The 18,453-nt window shown below is 30.5% G+C and overlaps 2 protein-coding genes and 1 long non-coding RNA gene across 4 annotated transcripts in view; 1 reads left to right on the top strand and 2 right to left on the bottom strand.

Moving 5' to 3' along the window:
• The window catches only part of LOC127070882 (semaphorin-5A), an 89,363-nt gene extending 79,996 nt beyond the window's left edge, over window positions 1-9,367 (bottom strand). Inside the window, exons 1-2 of one of the 2 annotated variants that reach the window (XM_051009426.1) lie at window positions 8,715-9,367; window positions 8,536-8,618 (exon numbers count right to left, since the gene is read on the bottom strand). In XM_051009426.1, the coding sequence (XP_050865383.1) occupies window positions 8,536-8,604 (69 nt within the window). In that variant the 5' untranslated portion in view covers window positions 8,605-8,618; window positions 8,715-9,367. The remainder of the gene's footprint in view (window positions 1-8,535; window positions 8,619-8,714) is intronic. The other variant, XM_051009427.1, reaches the window with a different exon arrangement.
• Window positions 5,358-8,529, bottom strand: LOC127070884 (uncharacterized). Its single transcript, XR_007784716.1, has 2 exons — window positions 8,384-8,529; window positions 5,358-6,829 (listed from the first exon to the last, which is right to left on the bottom strand). It is a non-coding gene; the product is annotated as an uncharacterized LOC127070884 (long non-coding RNA).
• Window positions 9,368-13,358: 3,991 nt separating the features above from the next.
• Window positions 13,359-17,635, top strand: LOC127070856 (uncharacterized). Its single transcript, XM_051009390.1, has 3 exons — window positions 13,359-13,625; window positions 13,971-14,149; window positions 17,143-17,635. The coding sequence occupies exons 1-3, from the start codon at window positions 13,579-13,581 to the stop codon at window positions 17,421-17,423; spliced, it is 507 nt and encodes a 168-aa protein (XP_050865347.1). The 5' UTR covers window positions 13,359-13,578; the 3' UTR covers window positions 17,424-17,635.
• The last annotated feature ends 818 nt before the right edge of the window (window positions 17,636-18,453 follow it).

Raw genomic sequence — 18,453 nt, 5'->3', positions numbered from 1 at the left:
TGCCGCAACCATGCTTAATCGTTGAACGAAGATTCTTAAGGTTTATTTCTTCGTTTGACTTTTTTCACACTTTTTGATAACTATCCGACTTCAAATATTGAATTTGCTTTCATTGCGAAACATTACGTTTCTTCAAAATTCAATAGGTTGAGAAATATACTTGTCGGCAAATTTTACACGTTCTCTTTCTATACATCATGGCATTCACATATGCCTTTTTTCTGATCTAAGCGACCATTGTACGAATTTTTTCGTGATATACTTTTATTAGAAAAATTTGAGAGAAGAACATTAATTTTCGTTGAACTCATTTTCCAATCTTCTTTGACTTTTCGAACAACAAATCGTTTTTCGATTGAATTTAAAAACTTTCTCCATCGACCGATCTTATTTTGTATTCTGCTTTCATTTTTAAATATTTTAATAATATTTCTTATAATTATATCATTTTTATTTACCATATTTCCAATCTCTCTGCATAATTTTCCATTTTTCCAATGAGAAATAACGAAATTTCTTATCTTTAAAGTCGTTTCTATTTCTTTTCTGACCATGATAAAGCACTATTATATCCGATTATATTAAATTTTACAAATTCAGCATTCTGATGTTGACTGAACGTTACAATATCTTATACTGAGTCTATGAATAGTAGAGGAGAATATAAGAAAATCGAAATTGGACAGTTCAATTGTATTTTATAGAATACTTTACGTATGCCATTAATTTTATGATCTAATATAGAACAGCAAAGAATTATTACACTTAATATTTTCATTATTATAAATGATGACATTATTATTTCATTTTGATAGTTTCATTAATTCAAAGTCTACATATTATATTTTCTTATTAATAAAAGATATTGAAATATTCTTTTATTACTTATTTATTTTTCATATTTCCGTTAACTCCCTGTACAAATAACTTTCTGAATCACTGTATTTTGAAATATACTTGTGCTTATCATTCTATTGCATAAACAAAGTCTGATTTAATTTTTCATATATAAAGAAAAACCACAGAACATTTTTATTAAACAATCTTTAATGTGAGAAAAATACGGAATCCGACTTTTGAGCATATTTTCTAAACCATTTATACTTGACAGTTTATTCATACATTCGAAAGTGCTTTTCACCATAAATTTGTCCTTTTTTTTTATTTTTTTCACATGAATTCAATCAAAACAAATTTTTAAATAACTAATCGAAGAATCTTCCGCCAATAAAATAAAAAATTAATTTAAACGTTAACATTAAATAATTCTAGAAACTCCGAATTCGGGTTCATATTTCTCTACTTAAGTACAGAAAAGGAAAATGAAATATTTTCACGACCCACGATCGCCGACGTAGTATCGACGATAATCTCCTCTTATCAGAATTTACACTCTTATCTCGAGTAATTCGAGTGATTTGTAGAAAAATAATCCGTTTTACTCCCCCCACCGTTTGCACCCTTTCAGTGTTAATAATCTTGATACGTTTATCGCATGCACTTGTTAAGGTATTTCGTCGTCGTCATCGTCGTAGCTGTCATTTGAAAAAAATTATTTAGCCTCGTAGTTACACACGAGAAGATTCGATTTTATCGATCGATTCAAGGAAAATCGTACGCGTAAGTCCGGTTACGATTCAAATGAAATCGAATTGTGGCGCGTGCGACATGGTACACATCACGTACGCAGGTACGTACATACATACAACATATATCTATATACATACATAAATATACACACACACATATACATATATATGTGCATAGATACATACATATATACGTGAAAAGCTTTTTTAAATAATAGACACCGTGTTATATACATGTAGGCTGTATATATCTACATGTGTGCATGTGTATAAACGACTGTTAAACCTATCTCGATCATTCTCGCGATTATCCGCGATCGCGATTCGAACGAGCGCGCAATTCGTTCATGCGGAAAGTAGCACCCCTTCTTATTCATCTTTAGAATATACGTATCTAACAAACATAGGCGTAACCAATGGTCCAAGGTGGTTGCCTTGCCGCGGGCTATTAATCGTAACTATCGATAGTATAGTAACATGAAAAAACATTTCGCTTGGTTCTAGCTTACGTTTACATGACTTTCTTATTTCTCAAGCTCACGAAAATTCATTCGTCTCATTTATTTAATATTCTTCTTGTTAAATAAATCATACTATATATTTTGTTTGTGAAATATATATTATAGATATTTGTTTCGTTCGAATACACGAATATATGTATATTAAATCATCCAAGAAAATGCTTTATATATCGTAATTAAATACGCTACATGAAATAAGCTAACATTTTACTAAGGAATTTCCCTTCTACGCCTACCAGCTTACTCGAATGCGTACACTTTGTTTCCGGCCTACGTTAGATGTAAAGATACTCTATTATACATATATACATGTGTGTGTATATATGTGTACCTTTCTGTGTGTATATATATCTGTGTGTGTGTGTAGCGAGCGAGCGAGCGTACGTGCGTGCGTGCGTGCATTTACGTGTAACAGTAATTATGAAAGCAATATAAATAAAAAGAATAAAAAAATAAAAAATCTAAAAAAATTCAACTTATCAGATATTTTCCTTTAATGTAGATCTACATTATCTCTCTCGTAATGCTAAAGTATTCAAAGAATATAAAGACTGTTATTTATTCGGTCAATATTTTTAAAACATTTTTAATTGGTATTTTAAATCAATGTTTTGTATTTATAAAAAAATATAAGAAGGTAATATAAGCGATTAGTATTATATAGATTAATACAAGAAGTGTTAATATGTATTATAATTAAAATATTTATAAATATGATAATTTGTAAGTATTTTAAATTTGATCATTTATTTTATAAAATAAGTAGTAAAAGTAATTGATACGAAATACTGAACAAATAAATAGAAATGAAATATAAATAGTATCTCTGCATGCATATCAGCAAATATAAGAGCAATTTAATTTGAAAAAAAAATCTAAAAAAATTCAACTTGTCATATATTTTCCTTTAATATCGATCTACATTATCTTTTAATGCTAAAATATATAAGAACTACAAATATTGTTTTTTAATGGATCGGTATTTTTAAAAAATTTTTAATCAATATTTCAAATAAATATCCAATATTTATAATAAAATATCAATAAGTAATATAAGCGATCAGTATTATACCGATTAATACAAAAATTATTAACACGTATTTCAATGAAAATATTTACAAATATAATAGTTTGTTGACTATTCATTTTGTAAAATACTTATTATTAGTAACTAAAATAAAATACTGACCAAATAAATAGTAAATATATAATTAAATATAAAATATATAAATAAATATAAAATATAAATAATGTAATGTATATATATATATATATATATATATATATATGTTTGTATTTGTCAGGAATTATAAAAGTAGTTTAAATATAAGAAAAAAAAAAAAGAGAAAAAGAATCTAAAAAAATCCCCCTTATCACATATTTTTCTCCAAATCAATGTACATTATCTTTTTCGTAATGCTAAATATTCAAAAAAAGAAAGAAAAGAAAGGAAGAAATAAAAAATAAAGATAGATAAATATACCTATATAATCGCACGAGTTCTTATATATCAAGCCAACGTAAAACATTTCTTCGTAAAATACTCACATAATTAACATGATAATTAGAGAAATGCAAAAAAATAGACTTTGTCAATACGTAGAACCTTCAAAAGTAGAAACCTTTAAAGATAAAAATATGAAAATAGTAAATATTACAACAATTGATTTATTCATTCGCGATATATCGTTGTTATATCGTAGTTCGATATAATAATAATACAAAGATGAGGTAAAAAAATGAGAAACGAATCGCGTTACGAGAGGATCGAAGAGTAAAAAATATACGAAGTTATTCGCGTTTTCAACGACGTGCCTTGGTTATCTGTGTGCGATGAAAGGAGGTAGTAGGCCAGCACCATATACGGTTCCTTCGTCCGTGCAGCTACTGCTGCTGCTGCTAGTGCTGCTGGTGCTGGTACTGGTGCTGTTGCTGTTGCTGTTGCTGTTGCTGGTGCTGGTGCTATTGCTGTTGCTGTTGCTGTTGCTGGTGCTGTTGCTGTTACGGAGTGCCTGACCATTGGCCGCACGAAAAAAAGAACAAGAAGACGGATACAGGTTCGTGCCGTGGAATCGCGAACGCTATGTGTTACGTTCCATGCGTGAGCAAATACATAGATAGGACTTTTATTATATCGGTAGTGCTGGATCCATTTTGAAAATGACGAAATATTAATGTTCTCTTCTCGATTATATTTATCGGAGCTCCCACGGATTCTTCTTCGAAAAAAAAATATATTTGTGTATTCATAATGTGTATGTGTGCGTATATGTGTGTGTATATATATTTATGCATATATTTTTTATTATATAAGTACGGGTATATTTAGTTAATGTATGAGAAAAATTAAGCGCATACTTTTTGCAACGAAATAACTTTTTTAAGATTCGATGAAACGACTTGATTTTCATTTCTTTTCTTTTTAGGAAGGGGGGAGTTAAAAGGAATTTAATTTATTAAATGGTGTGTAAAGAAAAAACAAATGGTTGGAAAGAAATTGTAATTGGTCGGAATCACGAAGGAAAAAGTAAATATCGCTTTTTATAATCTTCTTTTTTTCTTATCTCAGTCTGTAATGAAAATTTAAATAATACATTTTCAAGATTTATTTCTATTCTGTCTTATATATATGGTGAAAATTTCATCGAAATCGATTAATGATGCTGTGAGGTAGGAACAATTAAAAATGATGAAAATTGTAGTTTTCACATTTGGGTTTAAAATTTACAGATTTTTTATTCCTTAGGTTAAAATTTCTGGATATTTCGATGTCTCTCACTTGATATACATCAAATGTATAATAAAATTTTCAGCAAATATAATTAATATATATAAATAATATAAGTTTCAAGAAGATTCCAATCAATTTTATATGTGTGTGTATGTATATATAGGTGTGTCTATAATATTTTATTATATATATATATATTTATGTCTTAATTATATAGTTATATAAATATATATAAATATACATATATATTATATATTATATATATATATATATATATATATATATATATATTTGTAATCCTTGCAAAAATATACGAGACTCGATCGTTGCTCGTGTGACTTGAAAGATTTACTGCGTATATAACTTTGTGTTTCTTTGAGAAAAAGAGGGAGAGAGGAAGAAAGAGAAAGATAGAGGGTCTGCTTGAATAAAAACGAAAGATAAACATTGAGGAAGTAGGTGCTTTAAAATGAAGAAACTAACGAATGAAAAAAACTCCTCCATCACATTTTCGTCTTTTCCTTTCTCTCTCTCTCTCTCTCTTTCTCTCTCTCTCTCTCTCTCTCTCTCTCTCTCTCTCTCTCTCTCCTCTCACACTCGTTTTCTATCCCCATCTTCAACATCTCAGACGCGTGCGCGAATCACGAAACAGATGCGAAACACGTGTTTTTACTTAACTTCGCCACACTCTATGAACCACTGATATTATCAATGAGATTTTTTAATTGTAAAATTTGATACAGTGTTAAAAATAAAACAAAATGATATTCATTAAATAGTATCTAATATTCTTTACTTGGAACATCTTCACAATTACGTGCATATTTATATAAACCTACGTATACATGTATATCTATATGTACATAGATAGATGTACTTTGATGCTTATATATATATATATATATATATATATATATATATATATATATAAATTCATATAAGAAACATGTATTATTCATATAATACGTTCAAGATCGCGCCAACAAATCGTGGGCGCGCATGTGTAGGTGAGAAATTGAAAACTGGTTTCGGTGTTCGCATCATCTACAAAGATGAGACGAACCAGAATCGAGACGTCACTCAGATCTTCTCTCTCTCTCCGTTTCTCTCTCCCTCTCTCCCTCTGTTTCTCTCTTTCTCTCTCTCTCCCTTTCTCTCTCTCTCTCTCTCTCTCTCTCTCTCTCTCTGTCTGTCTTTCTCTCTCTCTCTTTCAATCTGTCTGTCTGTCTGTCTCTTTTTCTCTTTCCTTCGTTCAACGTAAGTCGATAAGAACGAATCCTTCGAGATAAGACGTCGGTCTGAAAAGTATCTTCCATGAAATATACGTGGGAGCGATAACGACGTAAAAGAAAGAGAACGAGAGAAACAGAGAGAGAAAGAGATCGCGTTGACACTCCTCGATTTTTATGTCTTTTCTCTTTCTCTCTTTTTATGAAAGAAAAAGAGATATGTATGTATATATGCTTCTTTAATGATTCCATCAATTAATTCGACAAGTTGAAATCGATGATCTAACGAAAACGAGTCGAATAATCTAATGTAGTATATAATATAATAATTACATAATATTATATAATAACATAACAATAGATAATATAACAATTCTTAATATACTATTTTAATATTCTTAATAATATAATATTCTTAATAATAACAATTTTATTATGTATATATAACAAATATATAATATATAATAAATCTAGAAAATGATATAATATTCTTAATAGTAACAATTTTATTATATATGTATATTTATATGTATGTGTGTGTGGGGGGTGGGGGTGTATATATATACATAATAATTTCATTATATACATATATATATGCATACATGTACGTATTTTTTTCCCTTTTTTTAATAAGTATATGAATCTGATGACAAGTAACGATTACATTATTCTACGTTTAGAAGAGACAGTTTAAATCCGATAACAAATTGATAATTTGTTGCTTCCGTTGCGCAAACATACGAATGGTAGGAGATAGATCTGAAACGACGTTACGAAGAAGATTTCTCACGAATCTAATCTTGAAGGTGGGACAGATAACATTTTCTATGACATATATATATATATATATATATATATATATATATATAACCTCTCACGTCTATGGGGATTTGAAGGAGGGTTAAAAGAAAAGAAAGAAAAAAGAACAGGTAAAGTTTCTTCATAGCGAGAACGGCGTAATTGCTATGATCTAAAGATCGATGATATAAGAACAAAATGAAAAATGGAGAAATGAAGAAAGGGTAAGAAAGAGAGAAAAAGAAGGTAGACAGAGACAGAAACAGAAACAGAGAGAGAGAGAGAGAAAAAAAAAGAGAAAGAGAGAGTGCGCGGCAGGAAGTGGCTAATACTAACGGATACTGTCCTCGATACCTACGTGCGTTAATGCCATAATCCTATTACGATACTGAAATGCTCCTATAATATCAGGCCACAGGCAAGAAAGAGAAAGAAAGAGAAAGAGAAAGACAGAGAGAGAAGGGGAGAAAGAGAGATTAGGATCGCACGAGTCATGAGAATCGAAGCTCATTTATAAACGTCGTCTATTTAACCGATATTATGAAAATCGTAAATACAGAATAAATATATATACATATATACATATATACGTATGTATGTACGTATATATATCTATGTATGTATATATGTATGTATCTATGTAACATCAATTTCTAGATCTCGTACGACAACGTATTATTAATTTATGTTCCAGGATCTATATATGCGGAATCTGTGAAAATCAAATATAAATTTTCATATAATTCGCTATACTCCATGTGATATAGATCGTTTCAATTGAAATCTCTCTCTCTCTCTCTCTCTCTCTCTCTCTCTCTCTCTCTCTCTCTCTCTCTCTCTCTCTCTCTCTCTCTCTCTCTTTCTCAACGTTCTTGCATTAAATCGATTGAAAGTCCGAACAGCAATGATCTCTTCGATCCCACATTCTCAATACGATGACCGAATATATATATATATATATATATATATATATATATATATATATATATACATGCCTATATATATATAGTCGTCGATTGACTTTCTTACGATTGTACGAGGTCGTCGTCGAATTAATCGCGAGAGAAATATCATCGTTTAATCGTACGTACTATATACATAAGTACGTATATTTTACGAATACATACATAAACACAAAAGTACGTATAAATAAGTAAGTACTTACTTATATACGTAAACACAGTAGGAGAAAATGAGAACATTAAAAGTATAGAACGTCAATCGTTATATTGTCGTGATTACTTGTAGCAAAAAAAAAGAAAAGAAAAAAAAGAAAGAAAAGAAAAAGAAAAAAATGTTTACGATCCATTCTCTTACAAAGCATGACGAGGATGAGGACGAAGACGAGAATAAATTCTACTGGTTGCAAGACCTTCGTTCATCCATTCTACGTTCTCGTTCTCTCTCTCTCTCTCTCTCTCTCTCTCTCTCTCTCTCTCTCTCTCTCTCTCTCTCTCTCTCTTTCTCTCTTTCTAACGAGATGGTAAAACCATAACTAATTACACCCACGCGCACCTTAAGGACGCCTTCGTCGGGCTCGGTTAAATCGCGTCACGTGACCAAGGAGCGCCAACTATATGTACCTACGCTTATAATAACGTTTGTCTACTTTATATTATTCTATATCGCGTTCAAAAAATGTATAGATATCGAAGTGAATTACTCACTTTTTCTTTTTTTTTTCTTTCTCTTTCATTTTGCTCCTTTCCCTTCTTCTCTCTCATCCTACCAGTCATCTACCCCTTCCCATCTTCATAATAAGAGGAGAAAACGTTTGGGAAAAATTGTTACATTTAAAGTACTCGCTTTAAGTACTCGCTTTTATTTATATACTTAAAGTACTTACTCTTTACTCGTGTCGAAAAAATCTTTCGATAATTGTCTTCTTAAATCCGCCCAAGATTCGTCTAACCGTTAAGATCTTCCCCGGCGTTATCCCTCATGTTGTTTCTGTCCACGCTCGACGTAGATTTTCATGTTTGTTAAACTTCTTTTCGGGGAAGAAAGAAAGAAAGAAAGAAGGAAGGAAAAAAAAAGAAACAAAATAAGAAATAAAAAAAATTCACATTAAGAGAGTACGTAAACTGTCACTCCATTTCACTAATGTTCTTTTATGCTCTGTCTCTTTCTTGTTTTTTTATCTTTTTTTAATTTCTCCTTATATATCATATATATATATATATATATATATATATAAATATAATATATAGTATATATTTGTTCGGCGAATTACGCGGTTAAAGCAAATTCGTCGATTATAATATAGTAACGAGAGACGATAAACTACAGATCGTTTGTTCGACCTGTAGTGATAGAAAAATGTCGTCGCGTTTGTTTACACGACGGAAGAAATATTGACGGGTCGGTGGAGTAAAAGGGGGGTGCCTGGGGTGGGAGAGCGCAAGAGAGAGAGAGAGAGGAGACACACAACCTTAACGATTCACACGATTTACACTCCGCCATCCGAAGACTGACTGAAGACTCGGGACGGTGTGCGCCACGAGTACACCAGTTTACCACTCCACCGACCTTTTTCTCCCTCCCCCTCCTTCACGACCGGCCGACCGGCCCCCGGCTGTTTCCTTTCTCTCTCATTCTCTCTTATTCCGTCTCCCTCTTTCTCTTTTCTCTCTCTCTCTTTCTCATTCTTTCTATCATTCTTTCTTTCTTTCTCTTTCTACGTTTCTCGTACGGCCTATGAAAGCAAAGGCGGCTGACTATTCTCGAGGGAGGAGAAGCAGTTTTCAAAGTTTCCCGCGGTCGCCGCTAGGTCGTCGCCACTTGGCGCTACGAGCGAGCACGGCCAATCGCTTCTCATTCGATCGTAAAACATCAGCATTTGTTATGGCGGTAATTCGAATTCGGAGGATAATATTGTATGAAATGATTTTATTTTTAGCTCTTTAATTAAGTGCCACCGAACGATGCTTGATTATGTAACGATTACATCGTTCTTGTCGTTGTCGTTGTTCTTACCTGTTTTTCTTTCTTTTCTTTCATTTTTTATTTCTTATTTCTTTTTATTTCTTTTCACTTTCTCTTTACGAATATGGGCGACAAAATAAAAGACAAATCTGTAGTTGATCATAGTTTCAATTCGATGGATAATGAAATTATTTTATTTTTAGATCTTCAAAGGAACGAAAGATGATTGATGATTTAACAAGTTTTTGTTATTATTGTCTATTTTTTTTTCTTTTTGTCTTCGAAAAAGATCATAATTCAAACAATAATAAAGTTGTTCTATTTTTAGTGGCTTAAAAGGCATCGAAAGATGGTTGACGAATAACAACTGTTGGTTATTGTTTCTTTCTTTTCCTGTTTTAATTACTCTGTCTGATAAAGCGACAAAAGCGAAACAACTTCGACGAAGATCGTAATTCGAAACCGTATGATAATAAAATAATTCTATTTTCAGCTATTTAAAGCGTATTAAAAGATAATTAACCATATATCAAGTTATTGTTGTTGTTTTTCCTTTTCCTTTCTTTTCTTTTCATTTTATCTTCTAAAATAAGCCTAAAATAATGAAAAACAATAAAACGATTCAAAAAAGATCGTAATTCGAAATCGAAATACAATATAATAAAGTAATTTTACTTGTAACCATTTAAAGCGCATCGAAAACTGGTTGGTAGTGTAACAAGTTATTATTATTGTTATTGTTTTCTTTTTCTTTCTTTCATTTTATCCTTTTGAAAAAATATATAGATAAATTCAAAAAAGGACCAATCTTCTAGCACGTAGTCGTCCTTTTGATGAAGGATGGAAGACAGTACTTGTCATTCATCCGAAGACTCGTCCTATCTCAAGGTTACAATCCGTCAAGGACGATAGGTCTCGTACATCGGCTTCTCTCGATTCAACTCCTTTTATTTCCATCTCTCTCTTTCTCTCCTACCTTCTATCAAAGAAAGAGAGAGAGAGAGAGAGAGAGAGAGAGAGAGAGAGAGAGAGAGAGAAGAGAGAGAGTGAGAAAGAGAGAGAGGGAGGGCAGAGAACATGATTACGCGTTTACGAGGTGGACCCACCTCGAGCTACTACCTGCCCTCACGAGAAAACGATGGTAATGGAAGGGAGAAAGGGTTCAAGGACGAAAAGTATAGAGGAGGCCGTTTACTATAAGGATACGGGGGGTAAGGGAAGATCAATGCGTACAATCCAAAGAAGAGGATAAGAAGAGGAGTCTCGTACGAGAAGATGCGGTTTCGTACGTGCCGTATAATCCCGAATTCAGAACCTGTTTCTGGCCCATGGGTCAACAACGAAGTTCTCTCTCTCTCTTTCTCTCTCTCTTTTTCTCTCTCTAGAATATATCGACCTTAGCTCTCGTCGTACAAATTCCCTTTGCTCGTGTCGTCGTCGTCGTCGAGTGCCTACACTCGAGCACTGGTTACGCTACTTTCGACGACTTTATGACTCTATCCTGCGTTCCAACGGGACGTTGAACAACAACACCGACGGGAAAACGGCATGCAAAGGATCTCTCGTAACTGTGTACAACGTGAACGAATAATAATAGCACGTGTCCTTCCATTTATCCGATTTCATTTATTATTAAGGAATCTATCTATATATCTATATATCTGTTTATCTTTCGATGACAAAAATTTTCAAGTAAATATATATATATGTACATATGAACGTAAATACATTGATGCGAATAGAATCCATAATAAGATTGCTATAGAACACAGCGTTCCAGTGGAAATTAATAATTGTTGAAAAATTATTATAATTAATATTATTTATATATTTTCATCTATTTTGTTTTACATTTATATAATTAAAATGTATAATATAATTAAAATTCGGGAATCAATGTTTTGTTTTGTTTTGTTTTTTTAAGTACATGTATATATATATATATATACATATATATATGTGTGTATAATTATGTATTTACACACAATTAAAATTTGAGATTAATTATTTTCTTTTGTTTTGTTTTGTTCTTTTAAATGTACGTATACACATAACACACACATATACATATTGATACGAATAGAATCCATAATATATGATTGCTTTAGAACACTAATGTCTCATTGAAGGTTAATAGATGTTGTATGAAAAATTATAAAAATTAATATTATTTTGTCTATTTTTCTTTGTTTTGTTTCATTCTGTCTTTTCAAGCGTACGTATGTAGTTACATATATGTATGTGCATATGTGTGTGTGAGTATGTGTATATATATATATATATGTATATGTATATAAATACATTGATATGAATAGAATCCATAGTATACGATTACTATAGAACGCCAATGTTACGTTGAAAGTCTAAATGTCACTAACTAAATGTCAATAAATATTATTACTAATAAATATTATAAATAAATATTTGTAAAACAATAAAAATTAATATTTGTTTTATTTTACATAAATAATTAAATAAATAATAAAAATTTGAGAACAAATGTTTTGCTTCGTTTTATTTTCTTAACTTTTACATTTATTCCTCTAATTTATTTATTATTAATATCTATCTAACCATTAATTAAGCACATAAAATAACCATATGCGTACCGTTAAAGTTTCAAGATTTGAAGTATATATATTCATCATAAGAATACTTCTAGAGAAAATGTACTATATCTATGTAAATGTAATAATAAACTAGTCGTTGAAAGTCGTCTGAAAATAAAGACGTCAATCGTTCGAAGAAAGATAACTAACTATTTGGATGAATTACAGTCATTCTCTCTCTCTCTCTCTCTCTCTCTCTCTTTCTCTCTCTCTCTCTCTCTCTCTCTCTCTCTCTCTCTCTCTCTCTCTCTCTCTCTCTCTTTCTATCCTCCTTTCAGATCCTCTTATCCTTAATCGGCTTCACGAAGCGCTTGTCTCGTTACCAGGCACGAGCTAGAACCCTAAAGAGTGAACGGAACCAATGATTGTGTTCGAGCAAATTGCGAGAAAGAAGAATAAAAGGAAGAATAATAATAAGAAGAAGAAGAAGAGAAGGAAGCAGAAGAAGAAGAAGAACATAGAATCGTTTAAAGAGAGCGTCTATCGTCAATTTTCAATCGTCAATGTTGAGCAATCACTATATTCAGCTAATTTCTTTTTGATATACATAGTACGTAATGTATGTATATAATACATTATATGCGCATTCGAATCGTACGATTATGATTCATACTTATCCATATGCGAAGGAGGTTAGAGAAAAATTAGAAAAAAAAATTATCATTTCGCGATTCCTGCGATAACAGATAGTATTATCGTATATCGAGCATGTGTTCGTGTTGATCGACAAACTTGATCATCTTGTAACCTGTATTAACAATCATTATTATTACATCGAATACAATGCAATAGAGAAATGACAAGGACGACAACGATGTTAGTTAGTTAGTTTAGTTAGCCGGTTGGTTAGTAGTTCGTCTACGACTACGACGATTTAAACGGTGACGACGATAACCTAACAACAAGCGTGAATATATAGTGGTATTAGTGAAGTATAAAAAGCGTCGGTGCATTGCGCCGTATCGCATTAACAGTTTCACCACGTAGTTGTTTTCGCGTCGTAACTAAGTAAGTAAGTAAGTACGCAACCACGAACACGTAATTGGATCCGTTTCATTGTTTGCCGGCAATCGATTAAATTTGAATTTATTTCGAATCTTTCGTATTTTTTTTTTTTTTTTATATATATATACTTACATTTCTGTGTATACCAAAACGCGCACGAGAAAATTCAAGATGTCATATGGAAAGTTACTACTTGCGTTTGGAATTTGGATGATATTGTGAGTGTTTCTTTTTCTTATAGAATACAGATATAAAATAAAAGAACACACATATAAATATATATATATATACACACACGTATATATACATATATATATAGACACACAGATATATATACATGTATATATAGACATACACATATACACACATATATATATACACATACACATCAAAGGACCAATCGGAAGCAAGATACATCCATTGTTGTCGACGTAACACGCTACGTGGCTTAACTATTTCGCTACTGCGTTGTACGAGTGAAGAAGGAAGAAAAAAAAAGAAAAACAAACAAAGAAAAAATTGCGATCATAATATTTTGCAATCGTTAAATAAAATTGTTACAGCACGAGCGAGGGTCGAACAGAAGGCTGGTTGGACGGATTAAACATGGATTTGAATAAGTTTCAACAGGATATACAACAGGGTATAGAAAATCTTCAATATAATATACAAAAAAACGTGGAAAAGTCGATAGCCGACGTAACAAAGTATACTGATTCTGTTCAGGAGGCAATTAAAAAAGGTAATAAATTGGAAAAGAAAAAAATAATAAAAATATAAAAAAAACGTATTTTCAATCTCCGAATAACTCTTTAACGGTTTTCTTTTCTTTTTTTTTTCGTTACAATGGAGATTCTATATTCTTAAGCGAATGCAAAAAAAGAAAAGAAAATGAGAAAAAAGGGAAACGAAAGAGATCCTTTCACTATCGACCGAGACCGTTCGTTCGTTCGTTCGTTCGATCGATCGATTCAAGGAGAACGACGATCGCGTTCATCGACGACCTCCTTCCAATCATCGAACTTCGTGATAATATCGTGATATATAAAGAGGATCTCGATTTATACTACGGGAAACTTTTATTACCGTGATTTTACTCGTGATATCCCCGAGGTGTCTTATACGCTCCTTATCTTCAATCAAAGATCCTCTTTTTATTTTTTTTTATTTTCATTTTTCTTTCTCATTTCTTCTTTTCTCTTTTTCCCTCCTTAGTTAAGAATCTTTTACGAGTGATTTATACTTTAACGCACGAAGCAAGAAGATTGCACCGGTAAGAACGACGATCGGACTTAGCTGTGACCTTTTACTGAAAAATGTTTATAACATTCGTTAACCAGCACCTTCGCTAGTACGCGATCGTTAATCATAATGATAGTGTAATTTCAAACGATTAAAATAAAATATTAGGTGTATGAATGTTCGACAATAAAATACGCCTGTCGATTCGTGTGTACAGTGACCCATAAAATTATTTCCGCAAGCACGGAGCTGAAGGAATTATGAAAAAAATATGGATGACGAATGAACTTTCAATACATTTTATTCAAAGAAATATAATATTTACGCTTTTTATTAATAAAATTAATTAAAAAAAAACAATAATATTATCTATTATATTATATTAACTATTTGTAGTTATAAAGAAATGAAAAGTAACAATTTCTATATCATTAATACATATCATGATATTTAATAATTTTATTGTAATTAATATTTCGTAGAATATTCTTTTCGTTTTTTATTATATCCATAAGTCTTTTATAAATTTTGTTAAGATAATCTTTTTCAATGTTGTACCATTTTTCTATCGGTTTATTTTGCAGATTCGTTTTGTTAGTAATCGAATGTTTTCTTATTTTCTTGTCAAGTCTCTCACATGCTATCTCGATCGGATTTAAATACGGTGACTGAGCTGGTGTATTTATAACATTTAGACAATTATACAACAACCATTCTTGAACGATCTTTGATTTGTATTTGGAATCGTTGCCTTAATAAAATCGTTACGCGTTCAAAATACCCATTTTTTCAGCACTCTTTTTAAATTATTCTTCGAAACATGTAAATCTGTCATTCGTATTCATAATTTCAGTAATAAATTCTAATTTTTCTGTACCATAATAACTGCTACAACACCATACCATAACATTGCCATCGTGCTTAATCATTGAACGAAGATTCTTAAGGTTCACTTCCTTGTTTGACTTTTTTCATACTTTTTAATGACGGTCCGACCCTCAAATATTAAATTTGTTTTCATCGTGAAATATTACGTTTCTAGAAAATTCAATAGCTTGAGAAATATACTTGTCGGCAAATTTTACACGTTCTCTTTCTATATATTATAGCACTCGCATACACCTTTTTTCTGATCTAAGCAACCATTGTATGAATTTTTTCGTGATACTCTTTTATTAGAAAAGTTTGAGAGAAGAACATTAATTTTCGTTGAACTCATTTTCCAATCTTCTTTGACTTTTCGTACAACAAATCGTTCTTCGATTGAATTTAAGGGCTTCTTTCTTCATCGACCGATCTTATTCTCTATTCTGTTTTCATTTTTAAATATTTTAATAATATTTGTTACAATTATATCATTTTTATTCATCGTATTTCCAATCTCTTCGTATAGTTTTCCATTTTTCCAGGGAGAAATAATGAAATTTCTTATCTCTGAAATGATTTCTATTCCTTTTCCGACTATAATAGCATGCTATTGTATTCTTTCTTATTAAATTTTGCAAACTGAGTATTCTGATGTTAATTGAACACTGTCTTATATTTAGTCTTGAATAGTAAAAGAAAGCATTTTTCGTAGAATACATTACATACACCGTTAATTTTGTAATTTATAGAGCAAAGAATTGTTACGCTTAATTTTTTCATAACTATAAATGATAACATTATTGTTTCATTTTAATACTTTCATTAATTCAGTCTAAATATAATATTTTCTATTTTAATAAAACATATTGAATATTCTTTTATTATCTATTTATTTTTCATATTTCCGTTAACTTCTTGCGTGTGTTGATAATTTTCTGACTCACTGTATTTTGAAATATACTTGTGTTTAAATGAATCATTCTATTGCATAAGCAGTCTGTTTAATTTTTCATATAAAAAAAAAAATCACAGAACATTTTTATTAAGCAATCTTCAATATAAGAAAAATACGTAATCCGACTTTTGAGCATATTTTCTAAACCCTTCATACTTGACAGTTTATTCATAGTGCTTTCGAAAGTGCTTTTCACCGTAAATTTGTCTTCTTCCTTTTTTTATTTACTTTTTTTTTTACATGAATTCAGTCAAGAACGAATTTTTAAATAACTAATCGAAGAATCTTTCACCAGTAAAATAAAAAATTAATTTTAACGTTAATATCGAATAATTCGAGAAAAATTTGGATTCGAGTTCACATTTCTCTATTTAAGTTCAAAAAAGCAAAATGAAATATTTCACGATTTCCCTAATCGTCGTCGTATCGATGACAATCTCCTCTTATCAGAGCATACACTCTTATCTCTTCGATTTTAATTCCAGTAACTTATATAAAAATAATCCATTTTATTTCCCCTTTAGTTTTAATAATCTTGATCGTTTTATAAAATTTGTTTTTTTTTTCATATTTTAACGTCTACTAATAGTAATTTTCTGACTTACTGTGCTGCATATTACGTTTAAAATTTTTTCGAGAATGATTTATTTATATTTTTTTATTATTTGTAGGAGAATTCAAAAGTTTCGCAACCGACGGTAGTACGATTATTACGAATGGTCCTGGTACGATTGTAACAAAGGGTCTTGGTACGTCAAGGGTCATCACATCAGGATATCTTTCTAACGGTCAACCATACTCGTACGATGTTGAGGATAAAGTGATAGGTAGAACTCTTTATCACACCGAAAGATATTACAATAATACGAACGGTGGAGTCGACGTAATCGCTTATACTTTAGACCTTGATGATCCTAAAGCTAAACCCGTCCCGTTTAAGCCACATCCGTAACAACCTCGTAACGAGCATGGCTACAATAATAATTGTTTTATCCGAAAAAAAATGAAAGAAAAAAAAGAGAGAGGGAGTTATAAATACAATAAACGTTATCCTCTTACCTTCGTAAAACTTTATCGATATATATGATTTCATTTGCAATTAGTGTTAAATGTAAAACAAAAAGGAAAAAAAAATAAAAAGTTATTCTATTAATGATAAAAAAATTTTTTTAATTACAAAAAAAAATGTTACGTGACAATATGTTACGTTTCTCTTATTTTTCTTTTTTAAGTCAGATTGTTAAAGTTTCAGCTTTAGGAAAAAAAGAAAAAAAAAGAACAACTAGACGAGTGATTTGTAAAATTTTATCGATTGGGCTTATACGCTTGCAATTACTGCTAAATGTAAAATAAAAGGAAAAAAGAAAAAAAAACAATTCCACGAACGACTAAAAATGAAAAATATATTTCACGAGAAAGGATTTCTCTCATTCTTCTTTTCTAAATTCAATAATCAATTTCCGAAAAAAAACAAAAAATAGAAAGAAAAGAAAAGTAAAAAAAGAAAGAACCACGAATAATTTATAAAAGTTTATCAATATACTTGGCTATTGTTACGTATTTATAATTAGCGTTGAATGTAAATCGAAAAAAAAGCAAAAACATAAAAAAAAAGGAACAATTGCACAAACAACTAAAAATGGGGAAAATATCTCTTAAGAAAGAATTTCTCTCTTTCTTCTTTTCTAAATACAATGACCAAAGTTTTAATTTCTGAAAAAAAAACGAAATATAAAAAGAAAGAAAAAAGTAAGAGAAAAAAGAACAATATTACGAATAACTTGAAAAACTATCGATATATTCGATTATTCTTACGTGATTATAGTTAACATTGAATGTAAAGTAAACAAAGAAAAAAAAAGCAAATCCATGTATGATTAAAAATGAGGAGAATACAAAAAAGTTTTGCGAAAAAGGATCTTTTTCTAAATTTTCTTCTCCTAAAACCGACCGTTAGTTTTATTTTACTAAAAACAAAACAA

Source organism: Vespula vulgaris, chromosome 19 (genome assembly GCF_905475345.1).
Source record: "Vespula vulgaris chromosome 19, iyVesVulg1.1, whole genome shotgun sequence".
NCBI lineage: Eukaryota > Metazoa > Arthropoda > Insecta > Hymenoptera > Vespidae > Vespula > Vespula vulgaris.
Note: the sequence above shows the minus strand (reverse complement) of the source record. Positions and strands in the feature narration are given on the sequence as shown.

Coding starts and splice junctions, on each gene's coding strand:
- LOC127070856 (XM_051009390.1), top strand. CDS start 13,579: ATGTCATATGGAAAGTTACTACTTGCGTTTGGAATTTGGATGATATT. Junction 13,626..13,970: donor TTTGGAATTTGGATGATATT/GTGAGTGTTTCT, acceptor AAATTGTTACAG/CACGAGCGAGGGTCGAACAG. Junction 14,150..17,142: donor TCAGGAGGCAATTAAAAAAG/GTAATAAATTGG, acceptor TATTATTTGTAG/GAGAATTCAAAAGTTTCGCA.